At 48.0% G+C, this 25,219-nt stretch overlaps 1 protein-coding gene across 1 annotated transcript; it reads right to left on the minus strand.

Annotated features, from left to right (window-relative positions):
• Positions 1-486: 486 nt before the first annotated feature.
• On the minus strand, positions 487-24,991 carry LOC149367281 (protein dawdle-like). The gene is made up of 2 exons (XM_089554930.1): positions 23,761-24,991; positions 487-3,797 (listed from the first exon to the last, which is right to left on the minus strand). The coding sequence occupies exons 1-2, from the start codon at positions 24,209-24,211 to the stop codon at positions 2,953-2,955; spliced, it is 1,296 nt and encodes a 431-aa protein (XP_089411056.1). The 5' UTR covers positions 24,212-24,991; the 3' UTR covers positions 487-2,952.
• Positions 24,992-25,219: the final 228 nt, after the last annotated feature.

Here is a 25,219-nt window from a genome sequence, read left to right on the forward strand (position 1 = left end):
TACCGTGTACCTTGATACCGCTAGCGGAATACCGGGAGCCCGCCTAACGCCGGCGAGCAGGCGCTGATTGGTCCCGATGGTTCAGGCGAGCGCGTAGCTGCCCGGCACGTGGCGCCATCTGGCGACGTCAAGGAGATTTGCGCATGCATTGGCTGCGCCTCAGTGATTTGTGCTTCTCGTGTCCTAGCGTTGCTAGAACCATTGGTTCTAGCAACACTGTTTTGTTATATGACGTCATGACGCTTGTACTTGCGAGTTTGGCCTGTGGCGGCGATACCTGTATTTTGGTTCTTGCTCTTTTCTACGTTACAAGAGCTTTGTTGTCAGTATGAGTGGCGTTTTTGTAATCAGGAGCTGGTATTCTGTCGATACAAGCCAACTTCAATTTCTCCTCAGTGTCCCTTTAAAGGCTTTCGCCTTAAAATGCAATAGGCCACCAGCTCGGCAGCCGTGGTCAAGGGTTACAAATGGACAAGTCCAAAGGTGGTAGGTAATAATATTGCTTTTATTTTTCTTGTTTTTCGACGTGCGATGAACGAACAACCTATAAAGAAAGGCACACACGCGAGCACACACAGAAGCACTCTTTTTGCGCATGTTCTCTGTCAGGCATACAAAAACTACGAAAGACAAACGGAAGAAAAAGTCATTCGCTGTATAAATACATTCTTCGCACACCAGATAAATAATATTTCGCGCTTTCTCATCAATCGCACAGAAAATGAGACGAAAATATGCTAAGAGGAAAAATATAATATTCTATAAGTGAAGAAATATGGGGAGCGCATCTATAAAGGAAATGTTCCTTAGGGCTACGAAAACGAAGAAACTTGCGTGTCACAAACATTTTTGAGAGCAGAATAAAGTGGTTAATAACTACAAACGCAGTTCAGCCGAAAAGTATGCCGGTTGGAACGCTGAACTGGAGCGTTAGTTGAGTTTCCAAACCAAAATAAGAAAAACTTAGTGATGGTGCGAGTAGTTTCTGATTTGTATGAGTCAGTCTCAAGCCCTTCTCAAATATCGGTCTCAGTGTGACCTGGGCAGAGGTTTGATAACTAAACACTTGAAAGGCTTTATCAGACAAAGGACATACGCAATCGATGAAACTTGCCTTCTTAGGCAAAGTAATTATTAAAAGATGGCCTAAAAATATGTTGGTAAAAGATGAATAGTATGGGAAAAAAGAAATGAAGTTTGGGACATCACAATGTTTAAGAGGACTAGAGTATGAGAAATAAGGTCTGCTTGCGTGAAATGCTCTCGAAGAAGACCGAACCAACGGACTGAGAGAGAGGTTCGGAAGATTACTTGAACTTCTCTTGGTATTGAGCGTAAAGTCGCTCTCTCCACCTTCCTTCACTGCTGCGTGCTATTTCCGTCGTCTCGGCATCGGGTATGCTCTAAGGGCGAATGAAATCTTGTTGCTGGGCAGTCGGGAAGTCATCCTTTCTCCGATACAGCGTCTCGCCATGAGCGAGAGGGAAAGATGGCGGCGATTGCAAAGACCCATGTACGTCCTGGCGTCCGCCAAGAAAAGCGTCTGCAGAAGGGGCAGACGAGTCAGACGGAAAGGTTCCATCGTGCGAGTCTTGTATAGGAAACGTGCCATAAGGGAAAAAGTACGAACGTCTTTGCAGAATGGCTGAGAGGGACAGACGAGCTCAAGATCCCTGAGGCTCGAAAAGAACGAGCGAGGGAAGTAGTGGGGGTGTCGTCGAGGGAGGAGGAGGGATCGAGATACAGTCTTTCTCTGCTCTCCGTCTCATTCCAGGGATCTAGTTACGAGCGAGCACAACACATTTTCAGATCCTGATAATCCCGGGGCTCTAGTCTTTCCGTCGTCTGCTCATAGCTTGCCCGCGTATATGAGTTGTGCCCAGCCGTGTGCACGTGGACAAGCATGTGTCGCGTGCTTGAATGTGTCTACGTGCTACTGCGTCCTCGCCAGGCTTGACGACCCGGTCATCGTGATTGAAAACAAGAAGTTTTTTGAGTGGTGGCACAGCGAAAATGCAGCATCGCGTTGTCGGTGTTTTTCTCAGTGTTGCGTCTCAAATAACCGCGTCGCTTACTTGTTGTGTTCCTTGTTGTTTAGAATTTTTATTTTCCTAGCATCAGTTGCGACGTGCCTTGCTCGTGTCTCAGGGAACGAACCGTGTACGCAATCCTGGAAAGCAGATATTAAGTGCGAGAAGAAGTTGAAAGACCTCTTCTTTGTCACTGACCGTGCAATAGGAGCTTAATACTACAGAAGACAGCTATTTTTTAAATGTGGAAGTTCGTGTGATCTCTCAATAAAACCACGTTGTTTCAGAATAAACAAAGAAGGTCTTGCCTCCCGGAATGTTATGAACTTAACTGTCCTGCTGTAGGTTGTTTAATAGTCCTAGAAAATAGTTTATTCTTTCCTCCCAGCTCGCGCCTAAGCTGAGGATGACTACAGCAGAGAAAAAATTAATCCCTGAATAAGCTAAATCCTGTTCTAAAGACTGAAGAAAAGGCACATGAAAGTGAATTATCCACAAAACTAAATTTCCAACTTCATGAAGAGAATATTGACCTTCTGCCCAAAGCCGGAGAATTCCAATCGACACGGAAAGTGGCCATCAGAGACTACAAGTGCGTTACCTTCCAAAAGCACATGCTGACTTTCACGTGACGATTTCTCGAGGTTCTATGGTAGTGTTCATGCAAAGTGTCTACACTATCAAGAACCTCAACACAATGCAGCTCGACAAAACTATCCGGCCATTTGAGAACACATTTTGAATACACACTTTCATACATTCATGGAATACTGTTTTTTAAGCGATCTTCCGCAGAGCATGTGTGTCCCTTGCCTCTCACGCACAGGTTATGGAAGAGCACCGACTGAGTCACGAGTCCAATGTCTCTTGTTGGGAAAGGGAGAATTGTTTAACCTAGACCACACTCTGTGAGAAGGGGCTGTCACGCACACTCGCACGCCTCGACCACCATGTTGGGCAGGCTCTTCTGCTTGAGCACTTGGTCTTCGTCGATGAAGATGAGCGATATGGAGGAGAGGCGCGAAGGCGTGCAGCACAGGCTCAGCTTGAGCGTGCTGTTGATACCGGCGCCCGCCGCGCTGTGCAGGAACCTCTGAACCACCGTGGTGTGGTGGTACTTGTTGACGCTGATGTCGTGTAAACACGAGCCGCGGCAGAAATTGGCCGAGTATCCTGCCGGCTGGATGATCCAACTGTCCCAGCCGATCTCCTTGAAGGATACGTAGAAGGACTCGCGGCAGCACCGAGATATGGACGCGTTGCAGTCGACGCTCCTACGGGACCGGGACGGGCCCGAGGCGTTAGGGTCCGTGCGAACCACCAGGAAAGGCTGCTTGTCTCCCGTAGACCCTATGGGCGTCCCGGAAGAAGACGCCGAAGGCGCCGCGTTCCTCAGGTTGCCGCAGGTCTTGCAGCTGATCTCGAGTCCCCTGGGCCTGTTCCGGCGACCTGCCCACTGGGCGACCAAGGTGGTCAGGTCGAAACGCAGCCACTCTGGCTTGGAGGAGCTGCTCTCGAAGGCGACCACTCGCTTGCGGAGCATCGGTTGGTGGGGGTGGTGGCGGTTGCTCCGGTGCGACTCCACCACGGACAGTTCGGACACGACGAAGGTGTGGTTGACTGCGGAGGAGGAGGCCGCCGCTGGGTCGAGGTCCTTGAAGACCCACAGCTCGGCCTGGGAGACGCTCCGGCTCGTCAGCTCGGCACTCAGGTGGAAGACAAAGCAGCTGCCCGGATGCGGGCCTCGGGAGGCGCACTCGTGCGAATCTGCGAACACGGAAAATGCCACAAGAGGGGACTCAGTTTTGGGCGCTAAAGTAAGAGAAACTGCGCCGAACACAGCAATCAGTCACCAACACAGTTATTGATCAATTCGCTCTCGCCCTACCATAAGCTTGCCGTCCCGGTTAGCTCAGTTGGTAGAGCGACTGCTCCGGTGAAGCGGTGGTCCCGGGTTCGAACCCCGGACCAGGACGAATTTTTCTTTAACTGCGAAGCTTCTGAGGAAGCTGTATGAAGCTGTATAGCTTTCCTTTGCAGTCGTATGGCTGTGCTCGGGTGGATGTCATTGAGTAATTACTCCCTTATTACAAATCTACTCCACCTTGGGGGATTCCCCTAAACTTTTGACCTATCAGTCACTTACGGCAGGAGATCGCAATATGAGCACAGAAAATGATAACAGCTCGTTACGAACTAAACCGCTCACAAATGTACGGGACGTATTTGGATAGTGCAATAGAAATAGTATACAATAGAAACAATAGAAACAGTATACAATAGAAACAATAGAAACAGTATGATTGCACTAAGCAATCGTTACCAAATGCTTTTTAATAAGAGCGGGATAGCAGTAATAGGCTCATTTCTTTCAATCACGACGTCCTCTTGTGAGAGCAAAAGAGGGGAGCCTCCGCTCCCCAGAATCGCTACCCCCAACACCCTTCATCCTCCGCAAGCCTCCACTTCCTGGGATCCACCCACACATCCAACTCAACTCTCGTCCACTTCCATACCCATTCCTACATATTCCGCCCACAAGAAGCGAGCATTCACCAGAAGCTGATAAAGGGAGCCCAACACCTAGCCATTCTTTCACCCACCCACCTACACTCTGTACCCACCGCCATCAAAAAGGCTTCACCCATTGTCACCCTCCAGACTCTTCCACTATCCGGATGCCCACACAGCAGCGGAACGTAAAATACGTCGAGATCAAAGTCAATAAGTCGATGGGAAGCCGACCGATGTAAAGCGAAAGGCAAAAGCCCCCAACTGTCTCTGCTTCGCTACACCGGTTCGGATGATCGTCCGGGAATTTATTTTTGGCTTCTCTGGCTATACGCTGCCCGAAGGGTGAGACGACTAGCCCTCGTCCGACAAACCGGTAATATGCTCAGCTCTTAATATTTTGCTCGCAACAAACTGATCCCCCTCTTTTACTCAGTATTTACGCGAAAGAAAACGGGGTCTCTACGTTACGAAGACTACGTTTACGTAGAAAGCATAGGCACGATTTCATAACACCGGCACTTGCCTCAACTTATGCTCAAAAACAAGTAACGACAATGCGAACGCAGCTCCAAATCTCGTTATTTTCGCTATATGTGCCGCACGAAATAGTGATTATTCCTAGGGTATGAAGTATTACTGGCGGGCTTTATGAAAGCAGTGCTAGAAAGCATTTCTTCAGGTTTCTTCATCCAAAAAAATTCGTGCTATGGGAGAAAGGTAATAATGTGGTTGTCCCCACTGCCCCTTTATGCATGATATGTTGGGTCCGGTGACCACCCTCTTAACCCCAATGACAAAAACACAAAGGCCAGGTTCCGTTCTCCACTCGTTGAGTGTTTTGCAAATACGAACCCGCCCAGCAAATCCGAACCTGCAACTCTTGGGTTTTGTTTTGAGCCGCGTAGATAAGCATTTATGGTACACGTGCAGTTCCAAATGTTAGGAGGGAGGGGGGATTCTTTTATCCTTCAGTGGGGACATAGGTGCTGGACAAAGCAGCTCAAAAACCAGCCCTTTGGCCTTAATACTTTTGAACAGAGGCGTACTTATTCGCCTTTGGGTATGCCAGTGTGTTCGTTTCCCGCTTTTCTGTCTTTCTGGTCTCTTTCTTTTACGTAACTGTGAAACCTGCCACTCGGGGCTTCACCGTGACGTCACTTCTACGGGGTAAATGACCGCGATGTATATTACTCGAGGCGTCATGATCCTTGTTTCTCCGCGCATTTCTCTCGGTCACATCACATCTCACTACGGGCTGCTTCGAGACTACGCTAACCTCACCTGCAGCTTCTTTTCTTTCTTTTTTTCCGCCCGCGAATATCCTTTCTCGCTGCTGTTTAATTTGGGTGAGGACTTTGCTCTTCACAGGAAAAATCAGCAGACACATATACTGGCAATGAACTGCGTGCTTTGACGAGAGAATAAAAATAAAGTAAACAGTAAGAAGACATCGGTGTGGGTCAGAAACCCAAGAGACCTCTTTCTGCGGTGACAGGGAGAGACGCCCTCTGTCATCACGTTCAAAAAAGAAGCTGAACGACAAAAAAAAATGGCGCACAGAAAGAGACCTCGGAGCACAAAAAGCTGAAAGCAGGGGTTTGAGAGACGTGAAGGGCAGGAGTGCGGTGTTGCTACGCGCACGGGAACCCATCCCCGACACCGTCAGCAGGTCAGAGTACTCCTCGCACGAGACACGTAACGAATGGAGCGAGGTTGCGTTCGCTTTGACGTCTCCATTTCATACCTAGCAGGCAACGCAGCCATATCCAGCGTGCCTGTTCGCGCAGGCTAAGTACGCGCGCAAAAAGTAGCTAAAGTAACCTAACGTAGCTAAAGTAACCTAAAGTAAAGTAACCTAAAGTAACCTAAAGTAGCTAAAGTAGCTAAAGTAAAGTAACCAAAGAAAACAAACATATTTCGTAGCGACAAGTCTTAAGTGCCGTGACTGGCAACTCCCGGACTTCGTTTTATCTCTTGCCTTATTTTCGTCCTGCGACTCGTCGAGATTTCGAGAAGCAAAAAGTACACGTGGCGGTATGATACGCGGTTGGTGAAGCGAATCGCTACTGCTATATCCGCGCCCAAAAAGTAGTTCACACTCCGTGAAAATTATTTCCAGAGAGCCCGAACACTGAGCGCCTCACAGCTTCGACCGTCATTTTCAATGCTACTACATCATTCTATACGGCTCTTTGTATTCGTCCAGACACTGACGGGAGTTTCGAGAAGAACGAATGATACGTGGCGGAGTAATATAGTTTCGCGGACGCACTACTTCAGCAACCTCCGCAGCGTTGCCTGCTATGTATGCAATGGAGTAGAGTGACTGCAGTGGCAGAACGGCCTCTTTGGCGGACAGATCGCTTTCAAAAGAAAGGGAGGATGCTGGAAAAGGGGAAGAGGGCGGCGCATACGCGCACCACTGCTTAACGGGGTTATCGCCTCTCCGATCCGCAGGAAGGGCAGGCGGGTCGGGCCGCAAGCGAGACTGTCCTAGTGACACTGCCCTCTTTTTGATAGCGACGAGGTTCTCCCTGGCCTCAGCTGGAAGTTCTCCCTGGCCTGCACTGGCGGGACAGTGTTCGGAAGGTCTGCAGATTTGAAGGCACTGAGCGAGCTAGCTTGGGAAGCGCAATAGCGGAATATACCTGGCATTGAATTATGCTCTGAATCGAAGAAAAGGAGCAGCGCCAAAGCATGCAAACACAGACGAAGAAAGGAGAAGACACAAGCGCTTTTCGGCACCCAACAAGCTGGGAAAGTTACGCCCGCGTATCTGCGGCTCCAAAAAAAGAGGATGCCAGATAAGACATGACACTCCGTTTGTGAAGTGCTCAACAGGCGTGATCTATGCCATTACCATGACGTGGAAAGGTTTATGTAGGCGAAACCAGCCGCTGCCTCAACGAACGACTGGGGGGAACATGCCCGAAATTTAAGTCAATTAAAAGATAAGTACGCGCATTTGGTTGCGCACGTAAGTGCAGATAATGCGTGGCTCGTTTGGGTGAGGCTAGGATTCTAGGTAAGAGTGCCGACAAGACTGCGCGTGTTAGCCTGGAAGCGTAATATATTAAGAGATATGGAGACACTTGCATCATCACTCCCTCATTATCACTCTTCACAGGAGAGGTCGACTTTTTAGAAGCAGCTAATGTTTGACTTTTTATGTCTTGTTGCTTGCTTGAGCTTGCTGTTCTCTTTAATGATTGTTCGTTCTCCTCCTCTTCACCTCTGTTCCTCACCTTATTTAAGGTGAGCCTTCCTTGAGTAAAATTCAGTTGTTAGTCAGCGCTTGTGTCTTCTTCCTTCTGTTACTGTGTTTGCATGCTTTGGCGCTGCTCCTTTTCTTCGATTCAAAATGCACCAACCAACCCAAAAAGAAGTTTTATTATTTTATTGCATTATACCCAGCCGAAAACTACACTCATACATTTTTTGTCGACACAGCAGATTTTCTGTATTGTTTGTTTCCCATGGACGTGTATTATCAACAGAATTTTTTATAGCAACTCAAATTTGTGTAGTTCCTACACCAACTGCAGAAAGTGCTATAGAAAAACAGCAGTACTATGAAAAATACTACAGAAAAACGGAAAAATTTTTCAGCATGACAAAACGACAAAACATTTTGTCCTATTTATGACCCTCTTCTGTTGCTTTTCTTTACTGCATATCCATTTGTTCTGCATTTGATGATTGATTGCCGAATAAATTTTGAACTTATTCGCTTTCCGATACTTATGGTTAATCCTGGTATTCTCAACTAAGCTTTGAGTATGTGGAAGGAGCTTTATTTTTTCGCAAGTTTAATGAGACCCTTTGTACAAGCACAGTATGGAGAAACAAAGCGGATTTCTGTCTCTGCCTACATTTTGTCGCCTTGTTTTTCAACATCATGATTTTCTCATCGTGCAAAGGAACTCCTTGTTTAGCTGGCTTACTCCGGTAAACCTACACACTTAAACCTACTACACTTCGTCCAGTTTCGTAAAGTTATGAGGGAGGGGGAAAGTGCATGGGGGAATCAGGGCATGCATACGCTTCCTTAAAGAAAACAACGAGAAGAGTGGAGCGGAGCAGAAACCAAACAGCAGGTAGGTAGGAGATGGATCAGGCTTCACGGCTTGGTTTTAAGGCCATCTACTCTTCCCCGGTCAAGTCAGCGTTTTCGCAGACAGTCTTCAGTGATCAAACAGGGCCTTCCAGAGTTCGTGAGAGGGCACCATTGAGTCTATTGGTTGGCACTGTTTCGAATGCCTCAACCCATGGGGTGCATGTGGCGTCTGCACGGCACCAGTGCGAATATCGCTAGTCGCGTGCTCTCAAATTAAGCATACCCAATTTAAGGCAGAAAGTCGGGCTAGTTGGTGTTTGGATTGAGAGGACATAGTAGTATAGCGCTAAAAAAGACGGACGACTGGGTAGGGCTAGCACCTGTGTTTATTTTATTTTTATTTATCAAACACTGCCAACTGCCTCTTGGCAGTCAAAGCAGGAGTGGAGACATTGTTCTCGAACAACTGCTAAGTTGAGTTTAACAGCGGCAAAGAAAGAAAACGTGCTATTGACAATCAGCCAGGAAGGAATGCGCACAATCAAAAAATATAAAAAAGAAAGAAGGAATGCACTTCGAGAGGCGGACGGCAAAGCAAGAAGCGTTATAAAGAAATACTTGCTGCATCACAGATAAGGTGACACGGCCGTAACAAAAGATTCAACAGAGGGCATGTCAGCGACCTCATAGGGTAAGGCGTTCCACTCGGCTGTGGTTCGAGGAAAGAATGATGAACGGTAGGTGTTAGTTTTAACCTGCGGCATTACAATTGTTTTGCTGTGTCTTCTACTCTGTCCTCCCTGATTTTTAGCGCTACTGTTATGTCATCTCAAGCATACCCAAGCCACCTTATCCAGAACGGGTGTCGATCATCCGGCCTAAGCCATGCAATGCGCGATATGTATGATCCATTCCCGGCGTAAATGAGGCTCCGCCACGAGCGGAATAGGAGTTACGCGGAAGACCGGTCGCCGCAATCTTCACTGGCCAGGGAACGGACGCGCCCGCCGTGTGCGTGCGGTCTTTCGCAACTTCCACGATGTAGCGGAAACTACGAGGAGATACAGTGCGACACGTGCGGCAGTGGTGTGGCTTTTTCATTCAGGCGGCGACAGCAGGAAAGGGGTGAGCCTTGTAAGCGACCGAACGAACCAGCCGACGGGGCGCTGAACAAGTCTTCGGACGCTCGCTCCCACCGCCTATGGCGGAGAACTGTCTTGTGCAAATCGATGAAGTACAAAAAAAAATTTCAGGGGACACTTTGGCTCTCTAAAGTGCTGCAAGGCGAAAGCCTTTCCTGGCGCACTGTTTGGCATTGACTGCGAGACTGTTTGTCCTGTACTAGTGCTTTATTTGACTACACACTTTACAACTACACACTTTGACTGCCGACTTGACTGCTTATTTAGCACGACTCTCTCTCTGCTTCATTGAGTTCGGTTGTATCCATGGCTCTGTTCGCAGTAATGAGGTATGTAATATGTGGTCACGCACGGCCGCCTTACGCCCCCTGTCGGAGCGGACGATAACTATTTTTTATTAGTTGTCGTCTGCTCCAAAAGGGGGCGCCAGGCATTTGTGGGTGACCTCATTACTTCGAATCCGCGCAATCTGACGTCATAACCGTTTCGACCAACCGAAAAGCGTGACCCTCTGCTGACAATGTTCTGTCAACAACGATGCGGCATTAAAGGCTTCCGCCTTAAAAAAGTGCTCACACCGTTCTGCTCGTGATCATTTTCTCTGCTTACTTGCTGCTAAAATGTCATACTTTACTTAGAGCACACACTGCGCTCGACGCGGATGTGTTGATTGCAGGTGAAGATAAAAAGTAAATAAATTCCTGGTGAAAAACGACTTGTCCGAAGAGTCGAGAACGCTGAAAGTTCTGGCTCCCCTGCATTCAAGTTTTTTACAAATGCTGTTACAGATCCTCCATGCGCACATTGCCTTGCGAGGCGACGGAAGGATGCAACCCGTGCGTTGCAGGTAATCGCGAGCGCGCAAAAAAAGGCTTACGAACAAACAAACAAACGAAAAAGGCATGCAGTTGCTAAAATTTTAACCAATCTGTTGTTCAGACCAAGTAATGAGTCAAGTTCACTGCGACGCTGAATTCGACTGCACGCGTCGATTTATATTCTTCGTCACCCCATATAGCAGATGTATGTTGTCCACGCGTCACGTTCAATAACAATTCTCGGACGCCTTAATTAAATGAATCTATTACTGGATTAGAAAATTCTGAGTCGTGTAATCTTCGCGACCTATGCCTACGCCGAAGCAAACAATCGTGGGTATAAACTGGAAGTACTAGCTTCTCGAAACGCTTGAAATATTGGTTCGAATCGACGAAACAGTATTGTTCTTCTGTTCTTAGCCCATTTACATGTTAGCGGCGTTATAAACATAAAAAACCCTCTCTCAGCAACCATCTTTTGGCTACGATTACTTATTGCCTTAGGCGTTTGGCTGCAGAGCTGGAAGTCGCGGGATCGACACCCATCGCGACACGCCACTGGAACGCCGCGGAAATGCAAAAGCGCTCGTGTGGTGAGATTTTGGAGCGTTAAAAACCAGAAAAACGATGTTTTGTACGTGTTATTTTCTCAACTAATTGTTTTCTGCCTTATCTCATTGGTGACGGAGCCTGTGGCGTCACGGTTGACAGTTAGCAAGCAGCGTCAATCATCGCTTCCAGTGTCAAAGGCGCGCCTAATAAAGGTCCGCAATTATATTATGTCCGGGAACATTTGGTTATTCAGCAGCGCTCCAACGGTTTGAATTAATCCGGAGGCATCCACCCCTATAAAATCCCATAGATATTGCTTTTTGTCTAATAATAATCTATAGACTGTCTATAGAAAAAAGTCTACTAAAAGTGCATGGCCATAAATCTATACATTCTCTATAGACTGTACATGGCATTTGTATTGCCTATAGACTGTTCTCTAGGATTAATCTATAGGCAGTCTATGGACTTTATAGACAGAAGCCTATAGACATTCTACAGACTGTCAAAACTTTTTTTAAGGGCACTACCGTGCCGCTCAAGTCGCCTCCTTCACGCAGTCAATTCGCAGTCAATTCGTGGCACAAAATCCTTGAATTATATGTTGTGTAGCTTTCTCCCAAACATCTAGGCCAACGGGTTTGCTTCGAAGCCGTGTACAGTTCGGCTTTCTAGCTCCCTTGGGGGTAAACTTTAAATGTTTGATTGAGATCTTAGACTTCGAACACTGACGATGCAAAACGAGCTCCGTTACGTGGCCCAAAAGCGAACCAGAACCGGCAATATCTGACAAAGATACTGCCAAAGATATTGCCAAAGATATTGACAAAGATAAAGGTCCTCTAGCAATTGTCTCCGTGTACGAAAACTGTGCGAAGTCGTTGGCTCTGCGACACACGAGGCATTTAGTTTTAGTGCTTATAATTCCTCGGCTCTCTGCCCGCGTACCAGCGCGTTGAGCAAGACAGCATCTTCCGCGTCCTGCTAATGTCTTTCAACCACGAGACGTCATTGTCGGGGCTCTCCATTCCCCCCTCCCCCCGTAACGGGAGAATCATTTGACGGCGACCACTTGTCTCGAGCCGCCAGCCAAGGCCAGATGGGGTTGACGTCATGCTAGCGGATTCCACCCCTATCGCGCGTGACCCTATTCGTGGAACCGCGAGCGCCCGATGGCCAAATCACGATGGCGGAAATTTTCAGCTAACCGCGGCGGCAAATTGCCTTCGGTCGCATCGCGCTCAATTTGCGTTGAGCTGATTCCTTTTGATTTGCTTAAACTCTCCTTGCGCACACTGACGCACAGTGGTTGCGAAAACGCAGCCCTCTCTAGAGGCTTAACAGATGAAAAGAGGAACACTCGCGAAAACAGAAAAAAAAGAAAAACAATTGACGTTTCGGGGCCCGTACGGGTCCCTTGCTCACAATGCAGCGGATGGACGAAGGTGGGAACTTATGTACGGTGCAGGTGGCGTAATGAGCATGCGTAAATCTCAGGAAGATTACCCCGCGTTCGGTTCAAAACAAGTGGTGTCGTTTGGATGTGATGTGATTCTAGAAGTAGGCGGGAAGATAAATACTTCTCCGTCGCGATGACTGAGGCGTTGTCCCAATGGATGGTATGTGAGTTTTCAGCCAAGGCATCTTCTTTCGTGTGGCCTTTGGCGACGTCATTTTGATGTTGTTTCAGGCGCCTAATGAGGCTTAGGCCCGTTTGTACTGAAGCACTAGAACTAAGTACACGCAGAAGTTTTCAGAGCACTGCGTTCGCTCGGCTAGCGCCGTCGGGCATGGAAGGCATGAGCCTGACGCTGCCCAATGTTGTCAGAGCGGCGAGCACCAGCACCTGCAGGGAACCTTCCAACGGCGGAGCCCTTCCAAAGGATCTGCGCGGTCCTCCAGGGCCTGTATAGGTGCGCATGGCGCTGCTTAAACGTGTTGCGGAAATTCTTTTCTTTCTGCTTCTTCTGAGTGTTCATTGTGCCGTCGAAGTTGGCTGTGTCAACCACGCATAGATTTCAGCCCCTAAAAATAAGACATTGCTACTAGAGATACGTAGGACACCACCACGAAAATGATTGTGTCGCTCAGAATGTTATGAAGTGGCAGCCATAGTGATTACCAGCTGGAGGCGCGAAGAGGGATGGGCTACTCTGAAAAATATTTACACGGTCTCCATTATACGTTGCATGTTGCCCCTGAGACCTGGCAGCTGGCTTTATTGCAATGGTTCTATATGGGATTCTCCCCGAGACAGACACCGTTAGCGTCTTCATAACAGGCCGTGGGCAAAAACTATCACGTTTACCTAGCAGTATGTATCACGTTTACATAGCAGTATGTAGAAGTATGTAGAGTATGTATCCTCTCTGTTCATGCGCTTCATGCGGGCCTAGTCCGAGTGGACCTCTGAGTAGACCTCGTGAACGGGGATCCATAGCCCTGTGTGGGATTGGGGTGCCACACTTGCGCGGGGTACCAGACACAGAGACATGGCTGTGGCAAAACTGCCGTCACTTCCTCACCCCGGAAAAGGATGGGAAGTGTCACAGTGTTCTGGTTATTTTTTCATCTAAGGTCTTGCGTCTCGAGAAACAAAAAGAGTGTTAAACTAGTGAGCGAAAATGCGGTCTGTGTGCAGCATTCTTGAACAAAAAGTTCAAATATCGGAATATCGCAACGTACTGTTAGTGAAATAATGAAGGCAGTGGTCCATTCTTTCGATGTGTAGCAGAATCTTTCTTTCAAAGTTTTTCCATTGCTCGCATCGAGCAGTGAAGGCTGCTATAGGAAACCAATGCAGAATATTTTTGATGACAGCAAAAATCTTGATAAAATCAAGCCTGATGACGGGAGATTTGCTCACATATTGATTGTTATAGTGAAATCTTACAACATATGAAAAAATTACGTTCATAAACTCTCTCCCGTTGAAAAATGGTTGTGTCCAGATTTGCTGTGCATGTATGATATTACAGAGTTTGTAGACACGTGCGTCAGGCCCCAGGAGCTCTTTCTTCTTTTTTTTTTATTGTACTGACATCGAACACACCATAACGTTCTCCGACGCAGGCATCATTGGTAACACCTTCAATGGGGGCACTAAACCAGCTGCACTAAATCGGTTCTGAATCGAACTGTGCAGTTCTCGAAGCGCTTCCTGAACGTGTCGCCGAACAATTAGTGAGACAGCAGCTGTACATACACGTCTGCACCATTCACGACATGCTTCCCGTCCAATAAGTGCAGAGCCCTAGACAGCGTCCCTATTTAGAACTAATCAAACGACTCCTGCAGACGGAAACAGCACCGTCACGCTGTTTACCGCCCGCCTGACCTCTATCGCCTTTTTCTTTGCTTCTTGGGAGGGGGAGCAATCTCGTTTACGTGACGGGCGAGACACGTCTGCGAGGTGCGGGCAATCCTCGGTTTGCCCTTTCTACACGAGCCGCTCCGACTCCTGCCTCCTCCCGGATGACGGGGCCACATTGACCCCCCCCCCCCCCCCCATCTTTCTTATCTCCGTCTTATCTCATATAGCGTAGTAGCAGTAGTAGTAGTAACAGCAGCAGCGTACAAGCGTGGCTGGCGGAGCAAAATGCCTTCTTTCTTGGCGAAGCAAAGCCGGAACCTGGACGTGGGGCCTACTTTGCTTGTTTTGGTTATTACGACCGCGGTCTTATTGCGCCCCTAGGAGAAGAAGTACAAAGAGGAACTTGGTAGGCACGGCGGGCTGGCTCGGATCCACCGCTCGTTTGGGCGCGAAAACAGGAAGAGCATACTTAGCCGCGACTTAACGACGTACGACAGAAATGTTCACAGCGTTGCACATATGTGCTTCCTCTGAACTTGTCCCGAAGTGGTTGCCTAAATATGAGGAAACAAAAGCCAGCAAGACTTTTTGTTTTAACCAACAGGAAGAGCGCTCGTGCCAATGCTTCCTTTACAGACGGCCAATAAAGCTAGCGCGACGTATGTACGGTCTTTGTCAAAAGTAACCAGGCTGCATGGTTTGCTTCTCAGTCGGATAGTAAAGCTATTATGCCAGCCCTCAAGCTCTAAATCTCTGTATGTTAAGGAGAACCCCTGTTCTCACCTTTGAAGAACTTTTTGATCTTTAGGGAAGCCATGAGGGCTCTACTATACGAATGAGAAGCAAACCATGCAGCCTGGTTACTTTTGACAAAGACGGTACCTTTTAACAGCAGTAGTCACAACAAGCTGAAAGCGACCTAGAACTGTATGCTGTATCAATGGAAATGTGAACGAAATTCGTGTTATGCACTTTAAACTCGTCGCAGTAATAAACAGTTGCTTCGTCGTCGGAGTTGAGCTGATTATCGCTGTACCACTCAGACACGAAGGCCTCTTCAGCAGTTTTCATGCATTGGCGAATTCTTTATTCCTGCTGCCGCGGTGGCTCAGTGGTTATGGCACTCGGCTGCTGGCCCGAAAGACGCGGGTTCGATCCAGGCCGCGGCGGCGGAATTTCGATGGAGGCGAAATTCTAGAGGCCCGTCTACTGTGTGATGTCAGTGCACGTTAAAAAACATCAGGCGGTCGAAATTTCCAGAGCCCTTCACTACGTCATCTCTCATAGCTTGAGTCGCATTGAGACGTTAAACCCCATAAACCAAACCAATTGTTTATTCAATTCGCTATACATTACGTGAATATATGGGGCTTTTTCATGAACGATATTTCGTTGTTTCGATTACCGGCTACGGCACCACATTTTGACTACAAGGAAAAGCGAATACGCCAGTGTTCGGATGTTTCGTGTCTGTACACTTTACCCAGGAGGTCACTACGACGTGCCTTAGAGCCTGGCTCTAGATATTATGTGCTGTTCTTGTCATTTTTCTCTTTTCTCGAACTATGCAAAGCTTTCTCTGTCGCCTTGCAGTATTTATCCCGAAGAGACTACTTCGAAGCACAAGCGAAACTCTTCAAAGCGGGGTATGTAAGTCATTCTACGAGCAAGCAGTAGTACTTGTGAAACAACGAAAAGGAAAGTCTCCCATAGTTTTCTGTTATTTATGCATTCATAAGGAGCACCTACAACTTTAATTTAAACAATGTATGACTTAGAACAAAACTGACTCCAGAAAATATGCTTCACCGCACAGCGCCACCAGCATAGCGAGTGGCACCAGACCACTGTGTCGGCTGTTTTGGCTCGACTAATGGGATGGATCCAATAGGCCATGCGCTAGCGGTGGCATGACATATCGATATTGGCAAGCACGTCAACATAGAAATAGTCCATTCTCGTTGGTATGGTCATGGCGCAATCCCAGGGAGGCGAGGCCGTTCAGTATTTGGCTACAGCAGGCAAAATTACTGACGCTACGGCTTTCGACCGGAGTGGATCTAATATCAGGCTTTCGTTGCAATTTTGTGATACTATTCTTGCTTGGATTGTATGTTGGCCATGGACTTTTGCTGTATTCACTCGTTGTACTTTTTATTCTCTCCCACCCCCCTCACTGTAATGCTAGATATGGCGCTGTGGGTAATAAGTAAATAAATAAATTAAATAAATAAAGCTGCGCTCTTCTGTCTTTCATTTTAAGCGTCAATGTTACTGAAGACTTCCTACATTAAATATGAATATAATATTCCAAAAATGTGTACAAGTGTAAATCGAGACCAGTGAGGTCACCTTTAAGGGCTCTAATCACGAAGCAATTATTCGCGCCTCGCTCCCTCAGTTTGTTGGAGAGGGCTGAGTGGATTAGAGACATGAACTAATGTAACATCGCCATAATGCAATTCCGTTCATCCGATTCTATTCGGTTGTTACCATCCGTTCGTGTGACTGTCTGTTACCAGTGAGATCTAGCAAGGGCATGGGGCAAAACCGAAGTGAAAGAAAAAATAATAATAGCAGAAACTCAATTGAAATGAAATCACCATACCGCCCCTAGCGCTCCGTGGGTAACGAAGCACCATACCGCAGCTACAATAGCAATAAAGCTGCAAATACACACAGATTGACGAACAAATCTCTTCGCCATTGGAATATACGCCTTAGCCATGAGTGTTGAGCGATGTTTGTTAACAAATAGAGCCTCGTATTTATATAGACACTTCGAGCCCAATGAAATAATGTTTTCTAGGCTAGGCGACTGACGTCAACCGCATCGTCATGGCCCTGCAAGTGTAACTTGACATCTTTGCAATTTGCTATTCCCATTTTCACTGTGCGTTGCCAGCACCAGAGAACTCAGGCAACGACACTTATCTACCCTTGTGTCTCGTTATATTGGAAGCTTTCATGTTACAGCTCTCTAAAGATATAAGTTCACAACAAAACGCTGACAACAATGTTTGAACGTCCCGGCCAACAGCTTATGCAACGGAGCAAATCGTAGTTCGGCGAGCGTCGATTCTCCTTCGCAAGGCCGCCGTAGAGTGGCGACGAATTCGTGAAAATCTCCAATAGGCGAATGCAGGCCAGGCACAACTGTTACATACTTTCCTCTTGTGTGGAGTGTATAAGGGAAGGGAATCATCATCAGCCTCACTACACCCACTGCAGGGCAAAGGCCCCTCCCATGTCTCTCCAACTAACCCTGTCCTTCGCCAGTTGCGGCCACCGTATCCCCGCAAACTTCTTAACATCATCCGCCCACCCAACTTTCTGCCGCCCCCTGCTACGCTTGCCTTCTCTTGGAATCCACTCCGTTACCCTTGAGGACCAGCGGTTATCTTTCCTTCGCATTACATACCCTGCCCAAGCATATCCGTCTTGGTCACTTGCTCCGCAGCCGCTGGGGACTGAGGACCGAGGGTTAATTGGTTTGTTAATAGAACGTTCCTTCCGAGTACCACACCAGGGTGGCCGAATCCTCTTGTGGTGAGGAAGTGCGTTGTCGGTTCCGCTCACCGAGTTCAGGCCGCACCCCAGGCCTGTCTATGCAATTCTATCGACAAGCGGAGTTTCTTTTTTTTTAAATTTAATCCCGGTGGAGAATTTCGCGGCACCGGGATTCGAACCCCGGTCCTCTTGCACGCGAGGCGGATGCTCTACATCTACGCCATCGCTGCAACTCTTCAGAGCATTCCTGCGCTTTCTATTCTCCTATATATTTCCCTCTCCGCATCTACAACCTTGCTCACAAATATATTCTCTCACCACTTCCAATAACTCGCTGCGTACCTAACTTTCCAGCCCAATCAACGCACTCACCCGCCGCGGTGGCTCAGTGGTTACGGCGCTCGGCTGCTGGCCCGAAACACGCGGGTTCGACCCCGGCCGCGGCGGTCGAATTTCGATGGAGGCGAAATGCCAGAGGCCCGTATACTGTGCGATGTCAGCGCACGTTAAGGAACCCCAGGTGGTCGAAATTTCCGGAGCCCTTCACTACAGCGTCCCCCATAGCCCGAGTCGCTTTGGGACGTTCAACCCCAGTAAACCAAACCAAACCACCAATCAACGCACTAAGGAAGAAAAAAATTACTGTATTCAGGAAAGGTAAGCAAAGAAATGCCGCGGTCTGTACCCTGCCAGAATACTCCCAAACCTGCAAGAGGAGAGGTTCCGTGAGGGAGAACGGAGGGGGGGGGGGGGGGGGGGGTAAGGTCTTGGCCGCCCCCAGGATTATATAAGTATACGTGCTCGGTAACACGCAGTGTCGCGGGGCAGCGCAAACAACCGCGATAGCGAGTCGTTCGCAGAAGCACGGCGACGCTGCTGCTGCCGGTGTTGCAAGCGACAAGCGGCGACCTGAGGAGCGTTTTCGGCGGAACTACGTCGTCCGAGCAGCTGGCTGTTTGCTTCGTTTTGTTAATCGCGGTCATTGCTTTTTTATCGGGCGGAGAGGGACGACTCCTCTCGCTCGACGCCAGGCGCGGGACAAAATTAAAAAGGGAAGTCCGGGGTGCGCATTAAAGCTGTGCTGCGCGAAGAGACAAACAAGTAAACAATAAGGACAATCGGGTAGGTCATTACAGTGTGGAATGAGCTACCCGATTTCATAGTTATTGAAATCGAACCCATTAAGTTCAGGCAGTTATTAGCAGCACATTTCAAGGGCTCAGTTATTTTGTCGTGTTGTTGAATGTGTGCATGTGTGTTTCTTATCTATCTCCTAGTTGTTCTTGAGCTGCTGTGTCTTTCTTATGTTAATACTTTTGATAATGTTGGTAATGTTAATGGTGACCATGAGCCCTGCACTTTGTATTTCTTGTTGATGTTACCGACCACTGTATTATGTAACGACTTCTCCCCCCCCCCCCTCCCCCCCTTATGTAATGCCCTAAGCCAAGGGCCCTTAAGGGTAAATAAATGATGATGAAAGTTGACGACGAACTCTGAAACGAGCAGCGCATTTAGCAAACGAACCGACAAGTCACATGATCATGGCGAGGTCATGCGTCAGGAGTTAATCCTATTGTCCCCTTTACCCCCCAGATGCCATGGTTGTCGTTCACATGAAATGACTTCGCTGTCCAGCAAGGCTATGTGAACATTGACTGAAGCAATGCATGCTGAAAGCTACCTGAAGGTGCCTAGTGCATCGGCGGGTCGTCTTCTTCTCTGCGGGTTGTCTTTTTTTTTTTGCTTTTTTCACTTTTAGCGCTCCGGCTCGGGCTTCGTACTTCCCCTTACAAAAAAAGTTTTAGAGAGTATGTAGAGTGTCTACAGACTTCTGTCTATCAAGTCTATAGACAAATCCTAGAGAACAGTCTCTAGGCAATACAAATGCCATAGACACACTATAGACAGTCTATACATTTATGGCCATGCACTTTTACTAGACTTGTTTCTATATAGTCTATAGACTATGAATACACAAAAAGCAATATTTATAGGAAGTCAATACAGTCAATAAGAAGTCTATAGACTGTCTATAGACCACTTTTATAAGCGTCGTTTCAGCTCCGCGAATCGCGGCCCACAGTGACGGCGCCCCGTGGTTACATACCATCATGACGTCGAGCTTCGCCAGTATTGCAATATTTTTTTGTGTGTGTGTTTCCAGCTTTCTTCTGTATTAATCTCCCTTTTTGGAATTCAGTGTCTGGGATACTCCATGCAACTCCTTTTGTTATGACGTCACCACCAACCTCCTCTACCTATTTATTTCCTCCCCTTCCCTTTTTCCCAAGTGTGTAGAAGCAGGCTAAGGACACGAGTTTTGATACCTTCCGACCTCACCACATTTCCAGTCATTAAAGTTCCTTCTCTGGTACTCTTCAGTTTATTTCGGATTTTTGATTCGGCAATCAGCTGTGTCCCTTCTTACAAGTACTTGGGTATTAACATAACCCACGATCTATCCTGGTCCGATCACATATCAGCAGTCACTAACGATGCTAACCGATGTCTTGGTTTTCTTCCTCTGTCACCTAAGACTCGCCTCCCCGTCTGTAAAACTTATGGCCTATCTAACCCTTATCCGACCAAAATTAGAGTACGCATGCGCTATTTGGGGCCCACATCAATCATTTCTTATTAACACTCTCGAATCAGTCCCGAATCGAGCTGCTCGCTTTATCTATTCTAACTACAGCCATTTCACTAGTGTCTCTAATCTAAAGTTTCAAGCTGACCTGCCAGCTCTCGTTACTCAACGTAAAATTTCTCGCCTTTGCCTCTTCCACAAACTTTACCATTCACAGCCATACAACTCCGTCATCCAGCCTTCTCACCGGACCTCGCAACGTGTCAGCCGCACCAAAAGTGTTTACCCGCCATCTGCCCATACTTATGCGCATCTTTTTTCATTCTTCGTCCAGACTGCAAAGGACTAAAATGATCTTCCCGTTGACGCCATGCACCACTCCAGGCCACAATATTTCAAGCCATCAATCGAAAAATTATTTTGTTCATGTAATAAGTGATGTATCTCTTTTTTTGTTTGTTTTCTTCATGTATCAACTTTACCCCGCGTGTAATACCCCGTACCTGGGACCTTTGAGGTTTATTTTAAATAAATAAATAAATAAGTAAGCCGATACGCTCTCGAAGCACTGTCGTCCGAATAAACCTTCCTGCTCAGGTTGGAGCTTGCTTTTCCCAAGTTTCAATCGCCATCAAACTCCACCGCGCGGACGCCTTCTGCTTGTGGGTAGCTTGCTATCGTCAGGCGACACAGTATCTCGCGATGATGACGTAATCGCACGTCATCATCGTGCAAATGCGTGCAAATCATCGTGCAAATACGTGCAAATGCCCCAACTATCCACGTGCACGCTAGCTTAGCACTCTCGTGGCCGCAGACTGCCCGTCTGTCCCTATCCTTTTCTATGGCACCGTTGTCACAGAGCAGAAGGAAATTTCTCGAAGGGGAGAAAACAAACTCCCATACTCTTCGGCCTCCTCTCGAATAAACAACAGCAAATTTTGCCAGGACTACCGCCAGATAGTGCGAGCAAGAAGTTACACTGTAAACTGAAGGAGTAAAAATGGAATAGCTGTCTTCTAGCGTGCTGCCTTTTATAAAAAGGAGCGCGCCCGAGGATAGCATACTCTTTTTTTTTTTACTTCCATTATAGGGGCATTCATGTCTAGAGTGTATGAACATCCTACAGGTTATACTTGCATCGACCAATTGTTGCACATGCCGTTGACTAACCCTGAATAAAACCTGTATATAGGCCTTATACGAGTGATGCATTGCGTTTGTTTCAAACAGATTGCATTGTTTTATAGCGCCCGGCGACGCTATAAAGCGCCGGCGCTGAGATCGGCGTTACCAGCCCGAGACAGAGGAAAATAAAGATGGACAGCGCGTGCTCGGAGCGCACGCCCGGCACGGGCTGTTCGGAACTAGAAGCCTGCCACGCTGGTCATCTTGCTCTGGTGCTCCGCTGCGACCCCGCAAATCTTAACAGTTTCAATATCAATTTTGTCAAGCAGAAAAGTCCAGGGTGGTTTAAGCTCCACGAGACGTGTATGCTTAAGAGATAAGGTGCCGCCAAAAATCCTTAAGTTATTTCATGACGTTAAACTTAGGATGTGTTTATAACGCTACTATTCGTATTTTTTTACACCTTTTGGGCATTGCTTCTTTTGGGTGATCGCAAAAATATACTAATGTAAAACATTATGAGTACTGCGACTCAAACATTCAGGGTCACTATCACAATAAGCATTGCGACAATAGTTATTATAACGCAAATAGTCGGTACAAGCTGTTCTAAGAGCCTGAAGAGGGTTTCAGATGCAAACCAGGTCTGCCGTTTGTTTCTCTAGTACAAGTGCCTTTTTGCGTGACGCCTTTAAGCTTAAAAAAAAAGGCTAGGACTAGGAATAATAAAAAGAAAACTTTATATCTTACACGCTGAGTACTACCTAATATTCGACAAATTTTTAAGCCTTTCTGCCTATTTTTCTCCTTGAGAAATTAAGGTACAGGTACAAAAAAAAAAAAGAGAGATGACCATGAAAATAAGTTTAGCAGTGCCCCAATTTATGGCATGAGCTCAGATAACGAATAGTGTCCGCAAAACTTGGTTCTCAACTGCTCGACGCGCATTTACACAATTGACTCTAACGCAGGTAGTTGAATATAGTTGTAGTATGACTCCTATAGCGAAGGCAAGATAACCGCTGGCCATTAAGGTTAACGGAGTGGATTCCAAGAGAAGGCAAGAGTAGCAGGGGGCGGCAGAAAGTTAGGTGGGCAGATGAGATTAATAAATCTGCGGGAATACGTTGGCCGCAACAGGACAGGGTTAGTTGGAGAGACATGGGAGAGGCCTTTGCCCTGCAGTGGGCGCAGTCAGGCTGATGATGAGGATGACGATAATGGAATACAATGCAAGGAAAAATCGTTGGCAGGTAGATGGGATTTCACGGCCCATATAGGTGCACGTTGGCTGTGATAGATACCGTAATGAAGACTCCAGATCGCTTTCAACCTCTAGGAATTTTTTAAAGCGCACGACATCTTACAGCCCCAACACTCCTAGATTCGGCTACCGCGGTTGCGATTCGAACCCGCCACCTTGCGCTCAGCAGCAGAACTCCACAGCCATGAAGCCGTAAGGTCGAGTAGAAATAAATATTTGAGCTCTTCCTAAAGCGATATGTCGTGAATAGTTTTTTTTCCTGCGAGCTCTGTTTTCTTCCTTTTGTTCTGCGCTAATATTCTGAAGTAATTCACTAACACGAAGTTTCGACCATAAAATAATTGCTTACAGCCAGCGCAGGGCATGGTACAAAAGTGTAGAAATTACTTCGATAACCAAAAGATGTGGCTTTTGTAATATATTACATCCATTGTTGGTAAAAACTGTCGGGCACAAATCAAGATTGTTGAAAAGCATTTCGTAGCTTCCATATAATACGCCGGTCGAATGCGCTGGTGGTGTGCCACCAGCACTGTACGCCATGTCAGTATTTCTCCAAATGGGGTCTAATTACAGAGAGATCACAATCTCAAAACAGTCACAAAACGGCCAGAAAGACCCGCTCCTATTGGTTGTCACCGGCTGGCGTACTTATAGATTAATAGGAGCGGGGCTAATTGATCCGTCGGGGATAGATTTGCGATTTGATCATTCCGTAAGTAGGCCCCTGGTGTCTATTCGCAACAATCAAGAAGCGTTATGGCCGCTGCGAAATGATTTCTTGACAGCAAAATACAGCGTTGTCGGAAGACGCATTCAAACAAACAAAAAGTACCGCTCACCGTTCTGAGGGAAGATCACCGCCGTCTGCATGGTCCCGTAGAAGTCGTCCTGGCGTCGAGAGTTCTCCTCGCCACCGTCGTCTGCTCCGGTCTGAGATAGAAGGACCTCCTTGTCGGCGAGAACCGAAGGCAGCACGGACCTCGGTATCCGCACGTTGGGAGGCTCCCTGAGCCGCAGCTTCTTCAGGATCTGTTGCTTGATAAGTTCAATGCGTGCGTACCGATACTCCTCGCTGTTGTCCTGTTCGGCGAGCTTGCGGGCGGCACAGTCGTCACACGCAGACGACGTGTACACCGTGGGCGAATGGTGCCGACTGCCTCCCACCGCGTTGTACGCTACCGGCGACGAATTCAGCACCACCGCCGACGAGAACGCCGTGAGGAACACGCAGCAGAATACGCACTCGGACAGGGTGCCATGGCACGGGGTTTGGTTCTCGTGACGATGCATCTTTCTTCTCGTTGGACGAAGTTGTATAGATCACAGAAGACTGTTCGACGACTCCCCGCGGGCGACACTTACGAGCACCGGTGCGTCCGTTCACTAAATGCGTGACGCGAAAACATCCGGATGCACTGTGCACGACAACAGCCGTGGAACACAAGTACAGACGCTTGTTACGCGGCAACCACTGAGGCGAGCAGCTGTTGTTGGGCGCTACCGGCAGCAGCAGACGACAGGCCTCGTTGGCCGGGATAGCAGACGACACCGGTGCCGGCCGGCGGGAAAACGCAACAACAACAGAATGAAACGCGAAGATAAAAACTACGCTGCGACACCCCGGGACCCAGACGACGACGGCGGTTGGCTCGTTACACGACACGTTACAGAGGGGTTTCTTTTCTGGCCTTTCTTTTTTGCTTCCTCAATGCCGGGCAGCGAACTAAATTGAAGCAAGAAAAAGCGCCGGACGACCGGCAGAACACGACGTCTTGCACGATAAAGCGCCTCCGCCTCCAAGCCGGGAACGGAGAAGCGGCGAGCAGTCGCGGAAATACTAAACGGCCAAGCAAAAGAAACAGGAGGTGGCGGGGTCGGCAAGGATGACAAAAGTTGAGTACGGAGGGAATAAGAAAGGCAAGAAATTATGCGTCGGTGGCGACGTGCGACGGAGGGTGGGCGAAACAACAGCTCCGCGGACAAGTTGGCCGGTTGCGCTGTGCCGAGTGCGGCGATAGCACCTGATGAGCCGCGCTTTTATAAACGGCCGCGGAGGCTGCATTTCTGGATGGCGTTTTTTGCGGCGGGGGGACGAAGCAAGAGCAACAGCGAAATTGAAGGAGGAGGTAGCGGCCCTGCAATTGGAGCGGCTGTGCGCCCTGCCCTCCTCTCGCCGGCCCCGGGGGTTACCCCAGCCGGTTGCAAGTGCGGGTTGCAGAGTCAACACGCGCTTGCGGAGCGGCAGTTGCACGATGTGTGTGCAGCGACCAAGGTGACGGCGGACGCAGTTTCTTTTTT

This window comes from Amblyomma mixtum, chromosome 1 (assembly GCF_055824585.1).
Source record: "Amblyomma mixtum isolate Tamu chromosome 1, ASM5582458v1, whole genome shotgun sequence".
NCBI classification, from domain to species: Eukaryota; Metazoa; Arthropoda; class Arachnida; order Ixodida; family Ixodidae; genus Amblyomma; species Amblyomma mixtum.

Excerpts from the sequence above, each read along its gene's own strand:
- LOC149367281 (XM_089554930.1), bottom strand. The coding sequence starts at position 24,211 with ATGCATCGTCACGAGAACCAAACCCCGTGCCATGGCACCCTGTCCGAG. Across the intron at positions 3,798-23,760 it reads GGTGATCTTCCCTCAGAACG|ATTCGCACGAGTGCGCCTCC; the intron begins GTGAGCGGTACT and ends CCGTGTTCGCAG.